The sequence below is a fragment of the Myotis myotis genome, unplaced genomic scaffold, assembly GCF_014108235.1.
Source record: "Myotis myotis isolate mMyoMyo1 unplaced genomic scaffold, mMyoMyo1.p scaffold_m19_p_6, whole genome shotgun sequence".
In the NCBI taxonomy this organism is placed as follows: domain Eukaryota; kingdom Metazoa; phylum Chordata; class Mammalia; order Chiroptera; family Vespertilionidae; genus Myotis; species Myotis myotis.
In genome coordinates this window covers 58,534,676-58,553,239 of record NW_023416368.1, presented here as the reverse complement: position 1 = coordinate 58,553,239, position 18,564 = coordinate 58,534,676, and the positions used below count along the sequence as shown (strand labels likewise).

Here is an 18,564-nt window from a genome sequence, read left to right as displayed (position 1 = left end):
GGGGCGATCTCCCTGCATTTGGACAACCGTCTTCTGATAAATGCTTCTGGGGGAGAGAGCTGAGAAGACACGATCTCTCTCTTCCTCCCTCCCTCCCTCCTCTCCACTGCTCTCTCCCGACTCCCCACCGCTCTCCCTGCCGACCTCTGGGCCGTCCTCCAGCCCCGTCACCTGGTAACAAAAACGCGTGTTCCCGCCCAGTGCCAGGACGTTTTAGTAGCGACGATGGCTGGCACCCGCCCCACTGCGGAGGGCCCCTTGACCCACAGGGTCGCACCGGCCGTGCTGGCGGCGGCCATCTCCAGCTCCCCTCCTCTGGAGGCGGCCAGAGCGGAGCGCAGGGCGAAGGGGCGGGCGCGCCGGGAGGCTCCCCGCGCGGGGACCGGGTGCCGCACAGCCCGGGGCGGGGCCGCCGATCCGCAGCCTCCGGCTCGGCTCCCGCCCGCGGCTTCTGCGTCCGAAGGGCGTCCCCTGCGGACTCGCGGAGGCCCTCGGAGCCGGCGCTGGCGGCGGAGGCATGGCCGCGGGGGCGGCGCGCAAGGCCGGCGCGGGGCTGGAGGCGCCCCCGCAGCGCGATCAGGTACCGGGCGCGGGGCCCAGGCGGAAGGGACTCGGCATCAGGGTCCCCAGGCTCCCCCGGGGGCTGGGAGGCCGCGCTGACGGTCTCCAAGCTCCCCGCCCCCTCGCGGTGAATGGGCCACGGATGGAGGGGCGGGGACCCAAGGGAAGATGCTGGTGCCTTTGCCTGATCGCACTCCACCCCAGGAATCCCAACTCCTCTCCATTTCTCTTCCTCTTCCGCCCCCCTCCCACTCCCCTTCGGGAGGACAGCTTGAGGGATGACGGTTGCGCATCACGCTTGACTCTCTGGTTCTCAAACTAGAGCGTGCCTCAGAGTCACCCAAGGGCTGGTTAAAACGCGGTAGGAAGAGATTATTGTCCCCAAAACAAGTTCAAGTGAGGCTTTGTAGGATTTCTAAGGAGCAAGGGATTGTGCCTGGCAGGGGGGTGGGGGATGGGCAATGCTGATGGGGGCGTGGCATGTGAGCTGGGCCGTGGAGGATGGATGAGACCTGGCCACGTGGGTGATGAGGGAGTGAGGATTCTAGATGGAGGGAACTGCAGACCAAATTGCTTGGAGGTGATTAAAATGTTGGGGAGTGATCATGGGGAAGGCAGGGGCGGGTGATATGCACTACGACTCTACAGAAATGTAGGGTTCACAAAGGTTTATAGTAAAAGATAAGGGAGACCTAGGCTGTGGTTGGCCTTTGGACCACACTACGCATTTGGGATTCCATGGGCTTCCTTGCTGGTTTCAAACCCAGACCATCCAGAGGAGGTTATAGATGGAAAACTGCACACAGGGAGGGGCAGAAGACTGAAAGAGGCACCTTTACTGCTGATGTTTGACATCACTGCCCTGTCCTCTGCCCTCAGGAGGCATGGGCCCTCTGTTAACTTGGCCCTAGGAGGGACTCAGCTTTTCCCAAGAGCAAAGCTCTGGTGATGCACCAACCAACAGTCAGTGTGTCACATGGAAGACAATTAGAAGTTGCCCTGGCTGGGTAGCTCAGTTGGTTAGAGCATCATCCCAACACACCAAAGTTTCAGTTTTGATCCCCACTCAGGACACATACAAGAATCAACCAATGAGAGCATAAATAAATGGAACAACAAATCGATGTTTCTCCCCCTCCCTCCCTCTCTCTCCCTTCTTCTTTCTCTCTCTAAAAATCAAACCATGAATAATTAGTATTTTTTTTTAAAAAAAAAGAAATGCAAAGGACACTACAAACACATGTGTCCTCCCAAGATTACTTCCCCTACTGATTGTATCTTAAAGATAAACTTTATCTCAAACTGCTGTTACAATAAAAGGCTAAAGAGGCAGGCAATCGAGGCTGCCGTTGGCCAGGCCCTTTGGCCAGGCTGTCCCTTAGCCCACTTTTTCACAGCAAGAAAAAGAGAGAGAGAGAGAGAGAGAGAGAGAGAGAGAGAGAGAGAGAGAGAGAGAGAGAGAGAAATGCAGAATCTCAGTCCCCACCCCAGACCTCCTGAATTAAAATCGACATTTTAACCAGACTCCTGGGTGACTGCATAATGATTGGCATTTAGCTTTCAAGTGGCCCAATATAGTGCATTAGCAGTGATCCGGGGAAGGCGGCGCGTGGGTGCACTGCAGGTCATCCACAAGCACTTCCCGAGGATGGTCCCTGCGCTCCAGCTCAGCCTGCAAGGCCATGGCTACAGTACCCCCTTCCCTGGGGCCAGGCCTTCAGTGAAATTACATTAGCCGGAGGACAAAAATGCTCCAAACAAGTAGAGCCTCTGCTCAGATCTGTCTCTAAAACCTTGAACTTAGAGATGATATTTACTCACTGGCACCAACTGAGACACCAACAAAACATGTTTTTTGGGGGGGTTCTTGGATTTATACATTGTATCCCAGAAGCCAGGGTGATACTGCCTATTAGGAAGCCACTCTGCAACCTTGATTGAATGGCACCTCATCTGGTTCTCAAACATTTATTAATAGTGACCTGATTTCTGTTTTGGTGTGTGTGTGTGTGTGTGTGTGTGTGTTAGTAAGCAAACATTTTATTGGAGCTTTCATCCTAAATTATTCTGGCTTATTTTGTTTTTCAGATCTCTCACACAAAGCTTTCTGCAGATGATGAGTGGAAGTAAGTGATTAGTATATTTTTTATTGCTGTTACACTAAAAAGTAGATTTCCATCTTAACTGTTTGAGAAATTAAATGAAGCCCTCATTTTATTTGTAAATTTCCTAGGATAGAGAAGGTGAGTTAGCATAGCCATGCATGCACAAGGGTAGTATAGACAAACCACAGTGTGCTCTGTGCCACCACACAAAGCTGGATTTGTTTGTCCTTCAAAATCAGGCAGCGCCAGTTCAGTATTTATTTTGGGAATAAGATACATCTGGTTTTCTTCATATGCTGCTTCCCCTGTGTTCTGCTACCTGTCACCACATGAAATGAAGTAAAAGTGAAAAGTCCCTCCTTTTTTGCTTTATGGTAATCAATCAGGAATGTATTCCTGATCAAAATAGGAAATACTACATTTGTATACCACTTCATACTTCCCACAGTATTTCCGCATCGGTTAGCTATTTGACATGCATTTTCATTATATATATGTATGTATATATGTATATATATATATGTATATATATGTGTATATATATGTATATATATGAAATAGATTAATGTCAGAAAGCATATTTTGTTTGATATCTATGCAAGTCCTATTTTAGGCTGATGAGAGGTTTATTCTTCTATCTATATGGCCTAAATTGAAAATTTATTCATTACGTAGAATATTAGACAGCTATTTTGAACTTGGGGCTGTAAAAACTATTACTAATTTCTTGTACCCTTTTATTTTTTTTCACTTCCCATTTCTTCAGAGGAATGAGCATATTTTTTAATGAGCTTCTAAAAACCATTCTTGTCTCCTAAGCTCAGCTTCAACACAGAGACTAATAGCCATGTGATCTTACTCAGGATGTTTACCTGAAATAAACTGCAGTGTCTTAGTTTGATAAATAAAGGGTTTCAGTACATCTTTGGTGCCTTCCAGCATTAACACCCTAAGATTCCATCTCAAATAAGCTGAACTCAAAGTGAGAATATTTCTTTACTAGGCTCTGTGGATTAATTTCTGCACATTCTCCAGCAGGGGGCACCCCTGGGATTTGAATGGGGCCCTTTTCTGAGGCACTGCCCTGCTCTATATTGTACTGTAGAAACGCTTGTAAAGGGGAGAAGCCAACCCACATATCCAACAAGTGCCTTTAAAAGGTCACCATCTTGTGACACAGAAGATCACTCTGCAGTGTCTTCTGACTGGTACCTTAACTAAATGCACACTGTAACCGGCCGTAAGTGGAAACTTTAAGAGATTTTTGTGACTGATGGTGCTTCACTGGAGATGAAATCAATGCTAGACAGTATTTATAAAGTTATTGGTTGGCAATGTTCATAATTTCCCTTCTTCCCTAATCTTGACCTGGACTGCTCTTTCTTCCTCAGGCCAGTGGTTCTCAATCTTGGCTGTATCTTAAAATTACATTGGTGGGGAACTTTAAAAATTACCATCTAGAAATCTGTGATCAGTTTCCCAGCATTATCATAACAAAATGCCACAGCCTGAGAGGCTTAAACAACAGAAATTTATTTTCTCACAGTTCTAGAGGCTAGACGTCCAAGATCAAGGTGTCCATGACTTTTGGTTTCTTCTGAGGCCTCTCTCCCTATCTTGTGGATGGCCGCCTTCTCACTGTGTCTTTCCTCTGTGTGAGTTTGTGTCCTGATCTCCTCTTCTTGTAAGGACATGAGTCCGATTAGGTTAGGGCCCACCCATATGACCTCATTTTACCTTAATTACCTCTTTAAAATCCCTGTCTCCAAATACAGTCTCATTCTGAGGCACTGAGGAATAGGACTTCAACATATGAAGTCCTATTTGGGGTTAGAGATGGGGAGACACAATTCAGCCCATTATACCCAGCAATGGTGTTTTTAATTGGTATGATCATTGAATGATCACTTAATTCATTTAATTGATCTGGGGTACAGCTTGGGCACTGCGATTTTTAACTTACAGCCAAGGTCAAGAACCACTGCTCCCGGCTTTCTTCAAAGCCGCTTCTGCTATAGGTAAGCCAGATGACACCACCTTAGTGGTTTTCGCTGCCAGTGTGCAAAGCCAAGAGTCCAACGGAAAACCCGAACATTCAGCCATCATGATTTACCCTTATTATTATTATTATTAACAAATAAAATAACATATGTTCTTTGCAGTTTTAGAACAATCCTGAGGTACAGACAGATCATTATTTTAAATTTGCAAGTGAGGAAACTGAGGCTCAGAGACCATAAGTGACTTATGAAAGACTATCTATGGTGATAAACTGGCCATTCAAGGACTGAAACCCAGGCCTTTCCAGGACCCATATTTTCCCCCCATAACTTAACTTGAACGGACAAGGATGAAGTCAATACACATGGAAAAACTAAGGGCTGAGAGGAATTGGCTTTGCTGATACTAATAAGTTTGGGCTCCTCATCTCAACTGCCTCTTCCCCAAGCTTGGGAGAAAGGGAGGAACCAAGAAAATTTAGGAAAACTTTGCAGTCAAAGCTTAAACGCCCTTACATTTGAAATCCCTAATTGCTTCTTATGGGCCCAGCCTATCTTTTTTGCTAAACGTGCAAAGGTTGAGGACTTTTGCGGATGACCTCCTTTGCTGGTTCCAGCCTGCAGCAGGAGAAGATGTACAAGATGCACCGGGGCCACGAGTCCATGCACGTGGAGATGATCTTGATCTTCCTCTCCACCCTGATCATCGCCCAGATAGTGCTGGTGCAGTGGAGACAGAGGCATGGCCGGTCCTACAACGTAAGTCACCCTGGTGGCTGCTGCAAGCCTGCTCCTCTTGTGGCCACATCCCTCCTTTTTTTTTCTTTTTTTACCACTTTGAAGAAAATGGTTTGTTGAAGTCAGTGATTCTCAACTGGGTACAATTTTGGCCCCAGGAGACATTTGGCAATATCTGGAAACATTTTTTATCCTCAGTGGGAGGGGCTGGGGGATGCTACTGGCATCTAGAAGGTAGAGGCCAAGGATGCTGCTCAACATGCACAGGACAGCTCCTTACAGCAGAAGAAACGTCCATAGTGCCAAGGTTGAGAAGCCCTGGTTTAAGGAAGCCAATTTTCCTTTTGTGCATGAACAACTTCTGCCACTGGCCCAGGAAAGGAGAATTAGGAATTCCAGAAACAAAAGGTGAGGCTGTCTAACTTTGTTTCGTTGGCAATAAACTCTGGCACTGATGGCTTGCATATTCATGAAAGCTTGTTAATGCAAACACTGCACTGACAGCCACATAGGGCACAATCCCATTTTCAAAGACCAATCCCACTGGAGCATGTCCACCAGACCATTGCCATCTCACAGCCTCGGGGGCATCCCCTGGGCATTGTGGGGCCTGAGACCTTACAATGTTTAGAGCAGTGGCTCTCAAATCTGAGGGTGTCACTCTATTACCTACAGGGCTTATTAAATCAAATTCTCAGGTCCCATCCTGAGTTTCTCATTCAATAGGTGCCCAATCATTTGCAAGTCTAGCAAGTTCCCAGATGGTCCTGGGACCACATTTTGAGGATCAATGGTTTAGACTTGAGTGTGGCCGAAGTGAAGAAACATTGCAAAGGGAGAAGGTCCTCAGTGATCACTCTACATGCTTCTGGGTCTTGGACTGGTCATTTATAAGAAGACTCACCTGTGACATATGAAGTGCTCACGGCTCTGACCCGTATTTCATTTTCCTCTTACCCATCATAAAGATTATTTTCTGTGTAGCACAGGGCCTAAGGGAATTCTTTAGAGTTCTGTATAACACTTAAATTTAGGCAATTTTGTACATTTTACATAGAAAGAGCAATCTTGGGTGGTTTGTTTGTTTGTTTAGGTAGAACAGAAGAGGGAAAGACTTTTAGAAACATCAATGTGAGAGAAACACTTCGCCTGGTTGTCTCCTGCTAGCCCCACCCAGGACCCGGACTGAGGAGGAGCCTGCAACCAGGGTATGTGCCCTTGACCGGAATTGAGCACAGGACCCTTGGGTCCACAGGCCAACGCTTTATCCACTGAGCCAAACCAGCTAAGGCTTGGGTGGTTTTTTTGTTGTTGTATTTTTGATGAGGTGGTGGTTTTTATTTAAAAGAGCATGTATCCATTTGCTGCCATGTCACTATTGTCTTGTTAATTAAAATAACATCCTCTACATTACTGAGGGGTTTTTTTTAATGAAAGAGATTAGAATTAAACCTCATTAGTTATGCTCTCATATCAAAGAAAAGATTCTTAAATATATCTTAAACATAGTTTCCTTATCTGCAAAATAAAAATGCCTAACAGAATTACTGGAGAAACTTACTTATACTATAAAAACACTGTTATGTTAAAAGTAAATGTTTGGAGAAAGATATGTCATGATAGTACTAATAAAAGAAAGCTGGATTAAGCTATATTAATTTCAGATACAGCAGACTTAGAACAAGGATAACTATTAGGGATAACAAGGGGCATTGCACAATGATACAAGGGTCAGTTATTCCAGAAAACACAGAAATTCTTTTTTAAAATTTATCTTTATTGCTGACAGTATTACAGTTGTCCCTTTTTTCCCCATTGAGCTCTTCTAGCCTTCCCCTGTTGTATATGTGCCTAACAACAGAGCATCAAAATACATGAGGCAAAAACTGATAGAACTGTAAGGAGATATTGACAAATCCACAATTACATTGGGAGATTCCAACACCCTCTTTCAGTAGCCAATAGATCAAGCAGGAGGAAAACTGTAAGGATATAGTTGACCTGAACAGTACCATTGATCAACTTACTTTAGTTAACTCTATAGAATGAGTCATCCAGCAACAACAGAGCACACATTCTTCTCAAGCTCTCATGACACATTTACCAACATAGACCACATTCTAGGCCATAAAACACACCAAAACAAACTTGAAAGAATAGAAATCACACAAAGTACAGTTGACCTTGAACAAACAAGTTTGAGCTGCACAAATCCACTTATATGCAGATTCTTAAAAATCAATATTCAGTCAGTCCTCCACACCCCCAGGTTTCACATCCGCAGATTCAAACAACTGTCGACTGAAAAGAGAATCTTTGATCCATGGTTGGGAATGGACTTATTTCAGAGCCGATTTACGTTATATGCAGATTTTGAACCGGGAGGGGAGGGGGGAGGAGGTGAGGGGGGGGGGGGCAGGCGCTGGGCAATGGTGCCCCTAACTCCTGCCCCAAGCTGTTCAAGAGTAAATTTTATACTCTCAGACCACAAAAACTAAACTAGAAATCAATAACACAAAGCTAGAAAAATCCCCAAATACTTGGACTTTAAATAACACAATACTAAATAACACGAGTCAAAGAAGAGGACTCAAGAGAAATTAAAAAATTATTAAAACTAAATGAAAATAGAACATATCAAAGTTTGTGAAAGGCAGCAAAAGCAGTGCTTAGAGGGAAATTTCTAGCATTGAATGTATACATTAGAAAAGAAAATTAGGGTCTAAAATCAGTGATCTAAGCATCTACCTTTCAAGTATGAATAAATAAGCAAACTATGATTATCTCCATACAATAAAATATTAGTATATAATAAAAAGGTATGCACTATCAAGCCATGAAAAGACATGGAAGAAACAAGCCAATACAAAGGCCACATACTATATGAATCCAATAATATACCACTAGAGGCCTGATGCATGAAAATTCGTGCAAGAGTAGGTCTTCCTTCCCCTGGCTGCCGGCACCGACTTCCCTCCAGCCCTGGCTTTGTCAGGAAGGACGTCTGGAATGACGTCCGGAAGATGTCCAGTCTAATTAGCATATTACCCTTTATTATTATAGATTCTGAAAAATGCAAAACCATAGAGAGAGTAAAATGATGGTTGGGTTTTTTTTGGGATAGTGGTTGTCAGTAGTTCAGGAAGGTAAAGAGGAAGGACAAACTAGTGAAACAGGAATGTTAGGGCATTAAAATGGATCTGTATACTACTGGATACAAGACCTTATGCATTTGTCAAACCCCAACGAACTACTGTTTACAGCACAAGAAGCAGACCTTAAGGTAGGCAAATTTTTAAAGATCATTTAGGAGATTGGGGATCCCAGGGAGAAATGCAGATGGTGGCAAGAGAATCTAACTTCATTATAAATGTATGAAACAACTTCACCGAAGGCACTGGGGGGCAAGGTGCTGCTCCATGTGCCTCGGGAAGTGAGATGGGTCTGTGGAGGATTAAGGCACTAGGAGCTGCACATGAGCACTGTACTCTAGTGGATAAAACTGTGTCCCAGGAGGGTATAGGTTAACAATTCCGATCCTGCTATATATGTCTGTATACTGAGATGGGAAAATTATGTAAGCAGTGGCAGATGGTGGGAGTGGGAGTTTACGGATAATCAAAGGGAGGAAACTTTAAAAAGTAGGAAGTGCACACAATAATATGTGTGAACAGCTTTGTACACCAATCATTATTTATATATTTATTTATACCCTGAGGGCATTTTTATTGCACATCAAGTACTATTTTCACATTATTTCATGCATAATTTGGACCATGTACATCAGAAGTGAGGGACTAATCCAAAAAGCTCAGAACATTTTCAGACACAGCTTTTAACAAATAGGTTTATCTTCTGAAGAGATCATCTAATTTGTCTCTTCAGATTCTGCTCTGTGGTCTGGAGAAGCTGTGAATATTAGAGCAGCTTATTATGATGAAGCAAAAGAAACAGGTTATTTAGAAAGCAAAGTTTTAAAACATAATATTAACTGTTCCTAAGTGATGCCAAAAAGTGTCGAGAGAAAGTAGATAGAAAATGGAATGTTGTTATTTGGTTTGGGATACAACTAAATACCTGGATGTTTCCAAATACTCATATTTTTAGCATAACGTAGTCCAAGCATCTGGATATTTGAATTTTTCTCTTTCCATCTGATATGGTTTAGATATAGGCAGAGCCTCAGAATTAAATTATTTCCAAATGCTTTTAACAACATCCAATTAAAAATAAAATTTCATTCAACACCATCCTCTCCACCTTCTTTTATGTCTCCTACTTTTCATATCTGCAGGAAATAGGGGGGAGGGTGCCGCAAAAGAACCTTTCTCCTTCCCTTCAAACCAGTGGAAGTCCTGATGACTACATACACAGAATTGGCGTTTCAGACACACTGTTAACTTGCCTCAATACACTGGCACATCCTTAAGCCACAGATTGAAACATTTCTCTATTTAAAACAAACTCCCTGCCTATTAATAGCTGTGAAACACTAGAATATAGTACTATACCAATAAACCATTAGGTCTGTTCACAGCTTTTTAAAACGAGGCAAGGTGCAAATATACACATACTTACGTAATACTGCAGAAGCTCCTTTAACAGTTTAAATAGCAAAATCAACAGTCTGAATTGATTTGAAGATAGAAATCTAGACCTAGTGGATTTCTAAGAATCCTTCATATGCCACGATTCCGTTATTTTACTTATTCAATTTATGCCCACACTTTCCTTCATTGCCTTTGTACTGATAGCACAATATTCTTGGAGTCGTTTATGTACATGACGATTTTCTGCTTACCTCTAGCATCCCCCTGCTCTCCCTCCATCCAACCCATACAAGTACACACAGACACGTGTACACGTGGCTGCAAGCATAGTAGTTTAGGATTTGCAGTGCAAAGGAAATAAGTATCACATACATAACTTTCCTTCCTTCCTTCTTCCCTTCCTTCCTTCCTTCCTTTCTTCCTCCCACCCTCCCTTCCTTATTGTGTGACCCATTCACCATCCAGTACAAATAGACAAAAGATATCTTTGTTTTGTCTTGATTTGAAATTCTTTTCAGATTCATACATAATGCTTGGCAAAAGAAAAAACATGGTACCATTGGGCAGCATCTGATCCGTCAGGACAATCCTCCTGCCATGATGTGCGGGTGTGGAGAAGGTGGGTGATGTGATCCAGATGCAGGGCCAGTCATGCAGATGTGTTTTATATGCACATGCCCAGATGGTGACCCCTCTGGCATCATTAATGTGTCCCAGCTGCCAGGCTCCTCCGTTGCATGCATGCACCTCAAGTTCACATATTTCATGTGTTTATTTATGAGGCACAACATTCCTACATTTCATATGTGGCAGTTACTATTAAAAATGAGAGGTTTTAACTGCTCTGGAAATTGATAAAGAATTTTTAAAATTGCTATGAAATGTGGCCCTCATTTCAAAAGGACTTCTCTGTACAGCCATTTAATTCATAACACAAATTTCTGACTTTTGTCCTTACATGTTGAGAAAATGTGGTGCTGGGTTTAGACTTTAAAGATAGTTAATAAATTGAATATTTGCATAAAGAATACATTATAGTGATATATATGTTTTGCTTTCCGTTTATTTCTGATCTCCAAGGCCTATTTTTTAAAAAGTAGCAGATCTATACATTTGAACATTGTTATTCTCTGTTAATTAAATCCAGGCATCAAGTAAGAGAAATTTGGGATTTTCCAGGAATGGGTTGTATTTATAAATCCACAGGGAGAGAACTAGTTTTATAAAAATATAGTCCAATCATCACTTCAAACTATCATGGATTATAACTCCACCGATTTGAGGAAATTGATTAGTCTTGTAAAATTTAGCTTATAACCTAAAGTATAAAATATGGGAGCATGGTAGTTTCACTGAATATAAATGAACCAATTCAAATTTTTATTTAAAAAAAAACTTCATATTTATGAGGGAAGTAAAAAGATGAATCAGATTCTTAAAACAGAGAGATAAAAATGCAAATGACAGGTGATCAGATTTTGAAAGATGGAGTTCATATCCATTTCCTTCTTTGCTATCAGAAGTAATGAAATAAAAAATTCAAAACCGACAATAAAGCAGAGATGACTATCCCCACAATAAGCAAAAGGAAATAAAGGAGCAAAATACTGATGAGATTTTTAAGGACTTCCACACTTTTATTCTCAACAGTAGAGGGTCAGTCCGACTGGCATGGCTTAGTGATTCATGTTGACCTATGAACCAGGAGGTAATGGTTCGATTCCCAGTCAGGGCACATGCCTGGGTTTCAGGCTCAATCCTCAGTGAGGGGCGTGCAGGAGGCAACCAATCAATGGTTTGCTCTCATCATTGATGTTTCTATCTCTCCCTCTCCCTCCTCTCTGAAATCAATAAAGATATATATTTTTTTAAAAATGAGTTATTTAAAAAAAAAACACATTAGAAGCTCAAAGTTGCTAATGTTGAATGTTAAAAAGAGTGAATCTTGAGTTTTGGTTTCCTCACATATGATTTCGGGTCCTCACAAAAACTATTCTACTTCCTTAAGGAAGCCTGTTTTTCCTATTTGAGTATATATATATATATATATATATATATATATATATATATAATTTCATAAATAAAGGTGAAAACCCATTCATTAGCTTTGACCATACCCACAAAGTAGGATGGAAAATTAAAGTAATTATCTGACTAACTCCAGCAAGAGTAAAGAATATGTATCCTTCCTTGGAAGTACTGCCTTGAATTCTAAAACAAAAAGCAGGTTATAGGATTTTTTTCTGAACTCTTTAGGTAGTTACCTCAGATTTGCTCCATGTGTATTTTCGTTCGAATGCATACATATAATGACAACTGTACTGTTCTCTGAAAGATTTAGAGCAATGCTCTGATTTCAGATCCAGGTTGTTTCTAGGGATGAAGCAATTAAAAGAGAATGAAAAGCCTGGGAAATGTCTTCTTATTTGACATGGAAAGGAGAATGTCTGTGGCCTTGCCTTTTTCATTTACATCTTGAAATCCTATCAAATTTGGTTATTGACCTTTGGACTATTATAACCAAGATCTTATTAGAAGATCCAAAAATACATCCATACACTCTTTTTTAAAAATCTACCTCCTTTTATCTTTTTCAAGCTTAAAAAGAGTTTATTTGTTACTTCATATATATATATTTTCAGTGGTTCTCACCCTTCCTAATGCCGTGTGACCCTTTAATACAGTTCCTCATGTTGTGGTGACCCCCAATTTCATTGTTACAAATTGAACTAATTAAAGCATAGTGATTAATCACAAAAACAATATGTAATTATATATGTGTTTTCCAATGGTCTTAGGTGACCCCTGTGAAAGGGTCGTTCAACCCCCAAAGGGGTCGCGACCCACAGGTTGAGAACCGCTGATTTAGTTTCTACTAATAAATACAAGACTTTAAATGTATTGAGACAATTTCTGTTAGAAAGTTTTCATTGTGTAAGGCCACCTCCTTTAATTACAAAGATGAAGAGAGTAAAGACAGCAAATAAATGACATCAGTCTTTGTTTATACCCAGATGACATATGTGACATGCATGCTATAACAACTCTTTCTACATCCTGGCAGGCATAATTAATCAATCATGATACTCTTTACCACAAAACCAGGACCCACGCTTAGAATCCTCCTCAATAGAGCATTGCCAGGTGCCACCACCAATTAAAGTCCACACCTGAAACTAAAACCTCGTTGCCATTCCCTTCTCTTACTGGTGCTGAGTAAATAATCGGTGGTTTGTCTACAGATAATAAAACATAAAAGACCAAAGATTATTGCTATTGTTTAAACCTATCCAGTTTTCACAAAAGGGGTGAATAGCTGGTTTTAGGCCCAATCAATCTAACAAATAGGAATGTCAGTCACTATGGTAACCATATCAAGTCACTGACCTCCAGCCCATCAGTGTAGTCCTGCTTCCTGCCATGTGAGCTTGAGGCCGGCCAACTTACAAAACCGTCTGATGGCTACTTGGACTCAGGTCAGTGGTATAGACCACAAAGGTGTTACACACAGAGGGACAGGAAATAGTCTGACCCACATCTTAGGACTGCCTGGAAAAGGCAGCAGAAACCAAAGAGGAAAGACAAGAAGCAAATGGTGGGTTGCAAATCTAATAGTCAGGGTTGAAGTAACAGCACAGTCGGGATTGCGGGGTTAACCCTGTGCACTGGGACAGCAGGCAGAAGCCTCCCAGAAGCTGCTGGGACATCACTTCCTGCCTGGAGATCTCGGTGCATTTGCACGTGTGCCCATAGTAACACCAGCCCCTGAGCTCCCTGCAGCACTGTTTGCTGGGCACTTTCCCTCCAGGGATTTCCTCTGATCCCCTCCCACCTCAGTCAGCACAGGTAGGCGGGGCAGGCATTGTTATCTCCTATTTTATAACTGAAAGGAAGCTCCTTTATCCAAAATCACACAGCTGTCCAAGCCTAAAGTTACTTTCACCTGAAATATCCCAAAACAGTGTCAGAAGCTGGATATTTTGAATTATTTCCCATTCGAATTTTCAGATAATTGTGCCAACCCGCTCCATGTGCATGTTACAGAGGCGTTTGCAATTGAATGGTTAACCAGTTGAGGGTTACAGACAGGATTCTGAATCGTTTGACGATGGGCAGGCCCTTCTGGGCCCTCAGCCATTGAAAGAGACTTTCTGTTCATTTCTCTAACAGCTGGTGACCCTGTTGCAGATGTGGGTTGTCCCTTTGTATTTCACAATAAAACTTTACTGGTGGCGGTTTCTGTCCATGTGGGGAATGTTCTCAGTTATCACCAGTTACATCCTCTTCAGAGCTACGCGAAAGCCCCTCTCTGGGAGAACACCCCGGTAGGTATTCTACTTGTTTCTTCTCCGCCATACCCTTTATTGTAAACACTAAAAAGTATATTTAATTTCCATTTTCCTGGAAGGGGGGTGGGGGGGGGAGGATGTTATGCTTTTTTTTTTTTTCTTCAGTAACTAAACTGTTTGGAGATTAGCCATACCTCTCTCAGCTCACATTCATTATTAAGCAGACCCAGCTGCTGCTTGGAGAGAAACAATGGGAGAGGCTAATTAGGCCCCTTCTCTTTCAGGAAAGCAGTCAGGATAAAGAAACTCATTGAGTAGAGGTAGTGGGCCTAAGGATCTTTATGGATCTTTGCTTAGTCACCACATTATAGCAAATGTGCATGGTGCGGAAGGCAGACCCCAGAGGAGTGGTCCCCGGCGCCAACGCAGTTTAAAAACCGGCTGTTCCTCCCCGAGAGCACACCAAGCCCCTGCTGCGGGGCAGAGTCCCAGATGAGGAGAAGTGGGTTTCGTCTCCACTGCGGTCGGGTTGTCTGTCAAGCAATGTTCAGGCTCAAAAAGAGGCCACAAAGAGGTTGGCCTGATCCCATTAAGTGTTTTTGTGGGCACTGCTCTGAAGCCCTACCCCAGTTTCCGTCCTGGCTTATCTGTAATCAAATTAACAAGGAGGTCCTGGACTCTGGGAACCTGTACTCCTAAAAGGAGGAAAATTTAGGGGGTGATATTTGGAAAAAGCTAATACATCCTAACAATAATACGACACATTAAGCATTTAATGTGCCAAGTCTTTGAAACATTAATACATTATCTCACACAACCTTCAAAACGATTTTAGGAGCTGGTGTCGTCACCTTCCCTTTATAAGTGAGCATTCATAGGGAGAAATGCAGAGTAGGGTGGCCAGGGTCCCCCAGGTAGTAAGTGGCAGAGCCCAGAAACAACCCAAAGACGACCAGAATGCCAAGCCCCTGCTCCCAACAGCAGGCTGTGGCTTAATTACATCAACAAACTGCTTTGCACAGAGAAACCCTACATTTACAGAAGTTAAGAACACCTGTGGTGCTGGCACCACCTTGAGAGGGGCCCTTCAGGTAGAGCAGCGGTTCTCAACCTGTGGGTCGCGACCCCTTTGGCGGTCGCAGGACCCTTTCGCAGGGGTCGCCTAAGACCATCCTGCAGATCAGATATTTACATTACAATTCATAACAGTAACAACATTACAGTTATGAAGTAGCAACGAAAATAATTTTATGGTTGGGTCACAACATGAGGAACTGTATTTAAGGGGCCAGAAGGTTGAGAACCACTGAGGTAGAAAGAGGATGTATGGAGTTCAAGGAACCCCACTCTGGTGCACCCTGGTGTTTTGGGGTGAAGAGGGAGCTCCTCTCGAGGTTGGCTACTTTTCCCATCATCACCCCTTTAGCAACACCAACTTCCACCTTGATCTGGCTGCACTAAGCAAAGATTCAAACTGTTCAGCACTGGCAAAGCAAAAGGACCAACCCAGCCGTGGGCAAACTACGGCCCGCGGGCCGGATTCGGCCCGTTTGAAATGAATAAAACTAAAAAAATAAAAGACCGTACCCTTTTATGTAATGATGTTTACTTTGAATTTATATTAGTTCACACAAACACTCCATCCATGCTTTTGTTCTGGCCCTCCGGTCCAGTTTAAGAACCCATTGTGGCCCTCGAGTCAAAAAGTTTGCCCACCCCTGGACCAACCCCACGGCCCAGGGAGTCACTCTGGCCCCAAAGCCGCTCTGGCCCCCATAGTGATGACATAGCCTCACGGTGACTGGAGCCACCTCCTGCAAGTTTCCCACTCCTCCTTGTAACTCCAAATTGCTGAGGCCTCCCTCAGGCAGGATTATATCTGGAGGAGGAGGCGTGCTACCCTCCCGCCCCCTGCCCCCACCCCGCACCACCCCCACTTCTCGACTGCCCTTGTATGTGAGTTGCTTGAAATGAGGAAAGCATTTCACCATAGAAATTAATGTAAACGACAATTCATTTCTCCGGTTAGCCCACAACCCCACTTAAACATGTTTCAGAAGGTCCCTTCTGACTGGAACTCAGTGAAGTGGGGTACCTTTTAAAATAACATCAAAACATTACATAAAACCCACTGGCATGGCTCAGTGGTTGAGCATCAACCTATGAACCAGGAGGTCACGGTTTGATTCCCAGTCAGGGTTGCAGGCTCGATCCCTAGTGTGGGGCGTGCAGGAGGCAGCTGATCAATGATTCTCTCTCATCATTGATATTTCCATATCTCCCTCCCTGAAATCAATATATATATATTTCAAAACCACTACATCAGTAATATCACAGAACTAAAGCATTTGATGAATGGCTCCAACAGGAAGGAAGCCAGGGGAGGTGGGAGAGTTGAGAACAGGGCTCCCCGGCTTGGAGGTGAGAGGGTGGGGTCAGGTTTCTGGAGTGAGACTCTAAATGAAGTCTGGTGTAGGAGGCAGGAGAGGGGCTTCAGGAGGATGAGGAAAGAAAGGACCGAGAGGCAAGCAGGGCCTCCAGCCATTGCTCGCCCTTGAGAGCATCAGTCCGGCCACCCCCTATTGTCTCTGGGCACCAAAGGTAGCCTCCCAGCTAGGGGCTCCTCCTTCCACCACCTCTTCCTGTCTCGGGGCTGGAGTAGGGGGGCTTGTGCTGTGGCGCACCAGGAATGGAACTGGGCGCCAGCCTCCTCCCACATCCTCCCAGGCATGAAGCAGCCGTGTGGCCCACTGCATAGCTTTTTCTAAGGGTTTTACTGCCAGGGGTGAGGGGAACGAACAGGGTACAGGGTTCCCTTCTAGATCATCTCTACTCCACCCTCCATCCCCATCCTCTCACTTCCCCACCGAGGCCCTGTGGGAAGAAGGAAAGGCCTTAAGAGAGGTCATGGTCAGGGCATCCAAGGAGCAGAAAAAAACGAGGCTGGAGCACTCTTGCAAGTTCATCCCAGGGCTAGGGGAGGGGCTCTTTGATGGAAACGAGGTGGGATGAGGGCTGAGGTTGTTTGCTCTGGGGCAGGGGGCAGCAGGAGGAGCAGGAGGAAGAGTAACTCCTGTGGGAGGTGCTGTCTCCTCTTGACTTCTCCCAACTTTGCTTGTCCCTCCAAGGTACTCCTGCCACAAGCATTCTAAGCTAACTAACCCTGGAGCCAAATGGGAAAAGGAGGGAAAAAGGAGGCAGGGTCCCAGGTCGAGTAACCATCCCTGAAGGGCATTTTCACTTGAGGAAGATGGGTAAATCACAGTGAATTTATATATGCATATACATAGAAACACATGTACATGGTGGCTGATATAATATACTTTGTATTACATAATAAATAAAATTTTAGAAACTCAAAACTGGCTTATGACAATGTTTGGAAAAGAGGGAGCACTTTATCCTATATCATGCTCTGTGTTTTGCTCCATTTTTCACTCCACAGATTGGTCTACAAATGGTTTCTTCTCATCTATAAACTCAGCTACATATTTGGTGCTGTGGGTTATTTGGCTATCATATTCTCATTGAGTGGACTTCATTTATTTTTCAAGTAAGTATCTCCCATGAAGACATGAGTATCTCCAAGCACTTGCTTGGAACATTCATCTGGTCAAGTTCTCTGTATCTATATCTTGTTTATTTGCCTTTTTTAAAAAAACACCCCTCCTTACTCCACCTAGAAAAGAACATTCCAAAGGAAGTTATACAGCTTAATGATCCATGCAAAGTATTGAAAAGATACCAATGCATGTAACAACTTTTATGACAAATGAATATTTTTCACTTTCTTTTTATTGATTGATTTTAAATCCTCACCCAAAGAGTGAGGATATTTTTCCATTTGATTTTAAATAAAGTGGAAGGGATGGAGATGGGAAAAGGGAGGGAGGGAGGGAGGGAGGGAGGGAGGGAGAGAGAGAGAGAGAGAGAGAGAGAAAATAAAACATTGATGTAGAAGAGACACATTGATTGGTTGCCTGGAACCTGCAACCCTGTTATGTGCTGGTGACTGGGAATTGAACCCAAGATCCTTCAATCCAAGGACCAATGCTCTACCCACTTAACAACACTGGCCAGGGTTCCAATCTATATTTTCATTGGACGGTACAGCTCTGGAATTTTGTTTCTAGTACCCATGAAATCCCTTTTGCTGGGGACAGTTGGAAAAGGAGAAAAGTGAGTGCTTAGACATTGAAAGGGAAGTAATGAGATAACAGAGCAAGAAAATCTTGGGGGAAATAAAGGAATCAGGATCATTGTATCTACGACTCAGACCAAGTTCCCATTAGGGAGAGGGTGGCTGAGATGTGCTGTGGAG

General features: G+C 43.4%; 1 protein-coding gene across 1 annotated transcript in view; it reads left to right on the top strand.

The window, feature by feature from the left end:
* The first annotated feature begins 266 nt into the window (after positions 1-266).
* Positions 267-18,564, top strand: part of RNF175 (ring finger protein 175) — a 28,902-nt gene continuing 10,604 nt past the window's right edge. The window contains exons 1-5 of the mRNA XM_036315485.1: positions 267-580; positions 2,650-2,687; positions 5,284-5,425; positions 14,125-14,279; positions 17,689-17,796. Of these exons, the coding sequence (XP_036171378.1) occupies positions 518-580; positions 2,650-2,687; positions 5,284-5,425; positions 14,125-14,279; positions 17,689-17,796 (506 nt within the window). The 5' untranslated portion in view covers positions 267-517. The remainder of the gene's footprint in view (positions 581-2,649; positions 2,688-5,283; positions 5,426-14,124; positions 14,280-17,688; positions 17,797-18,564) is intronic.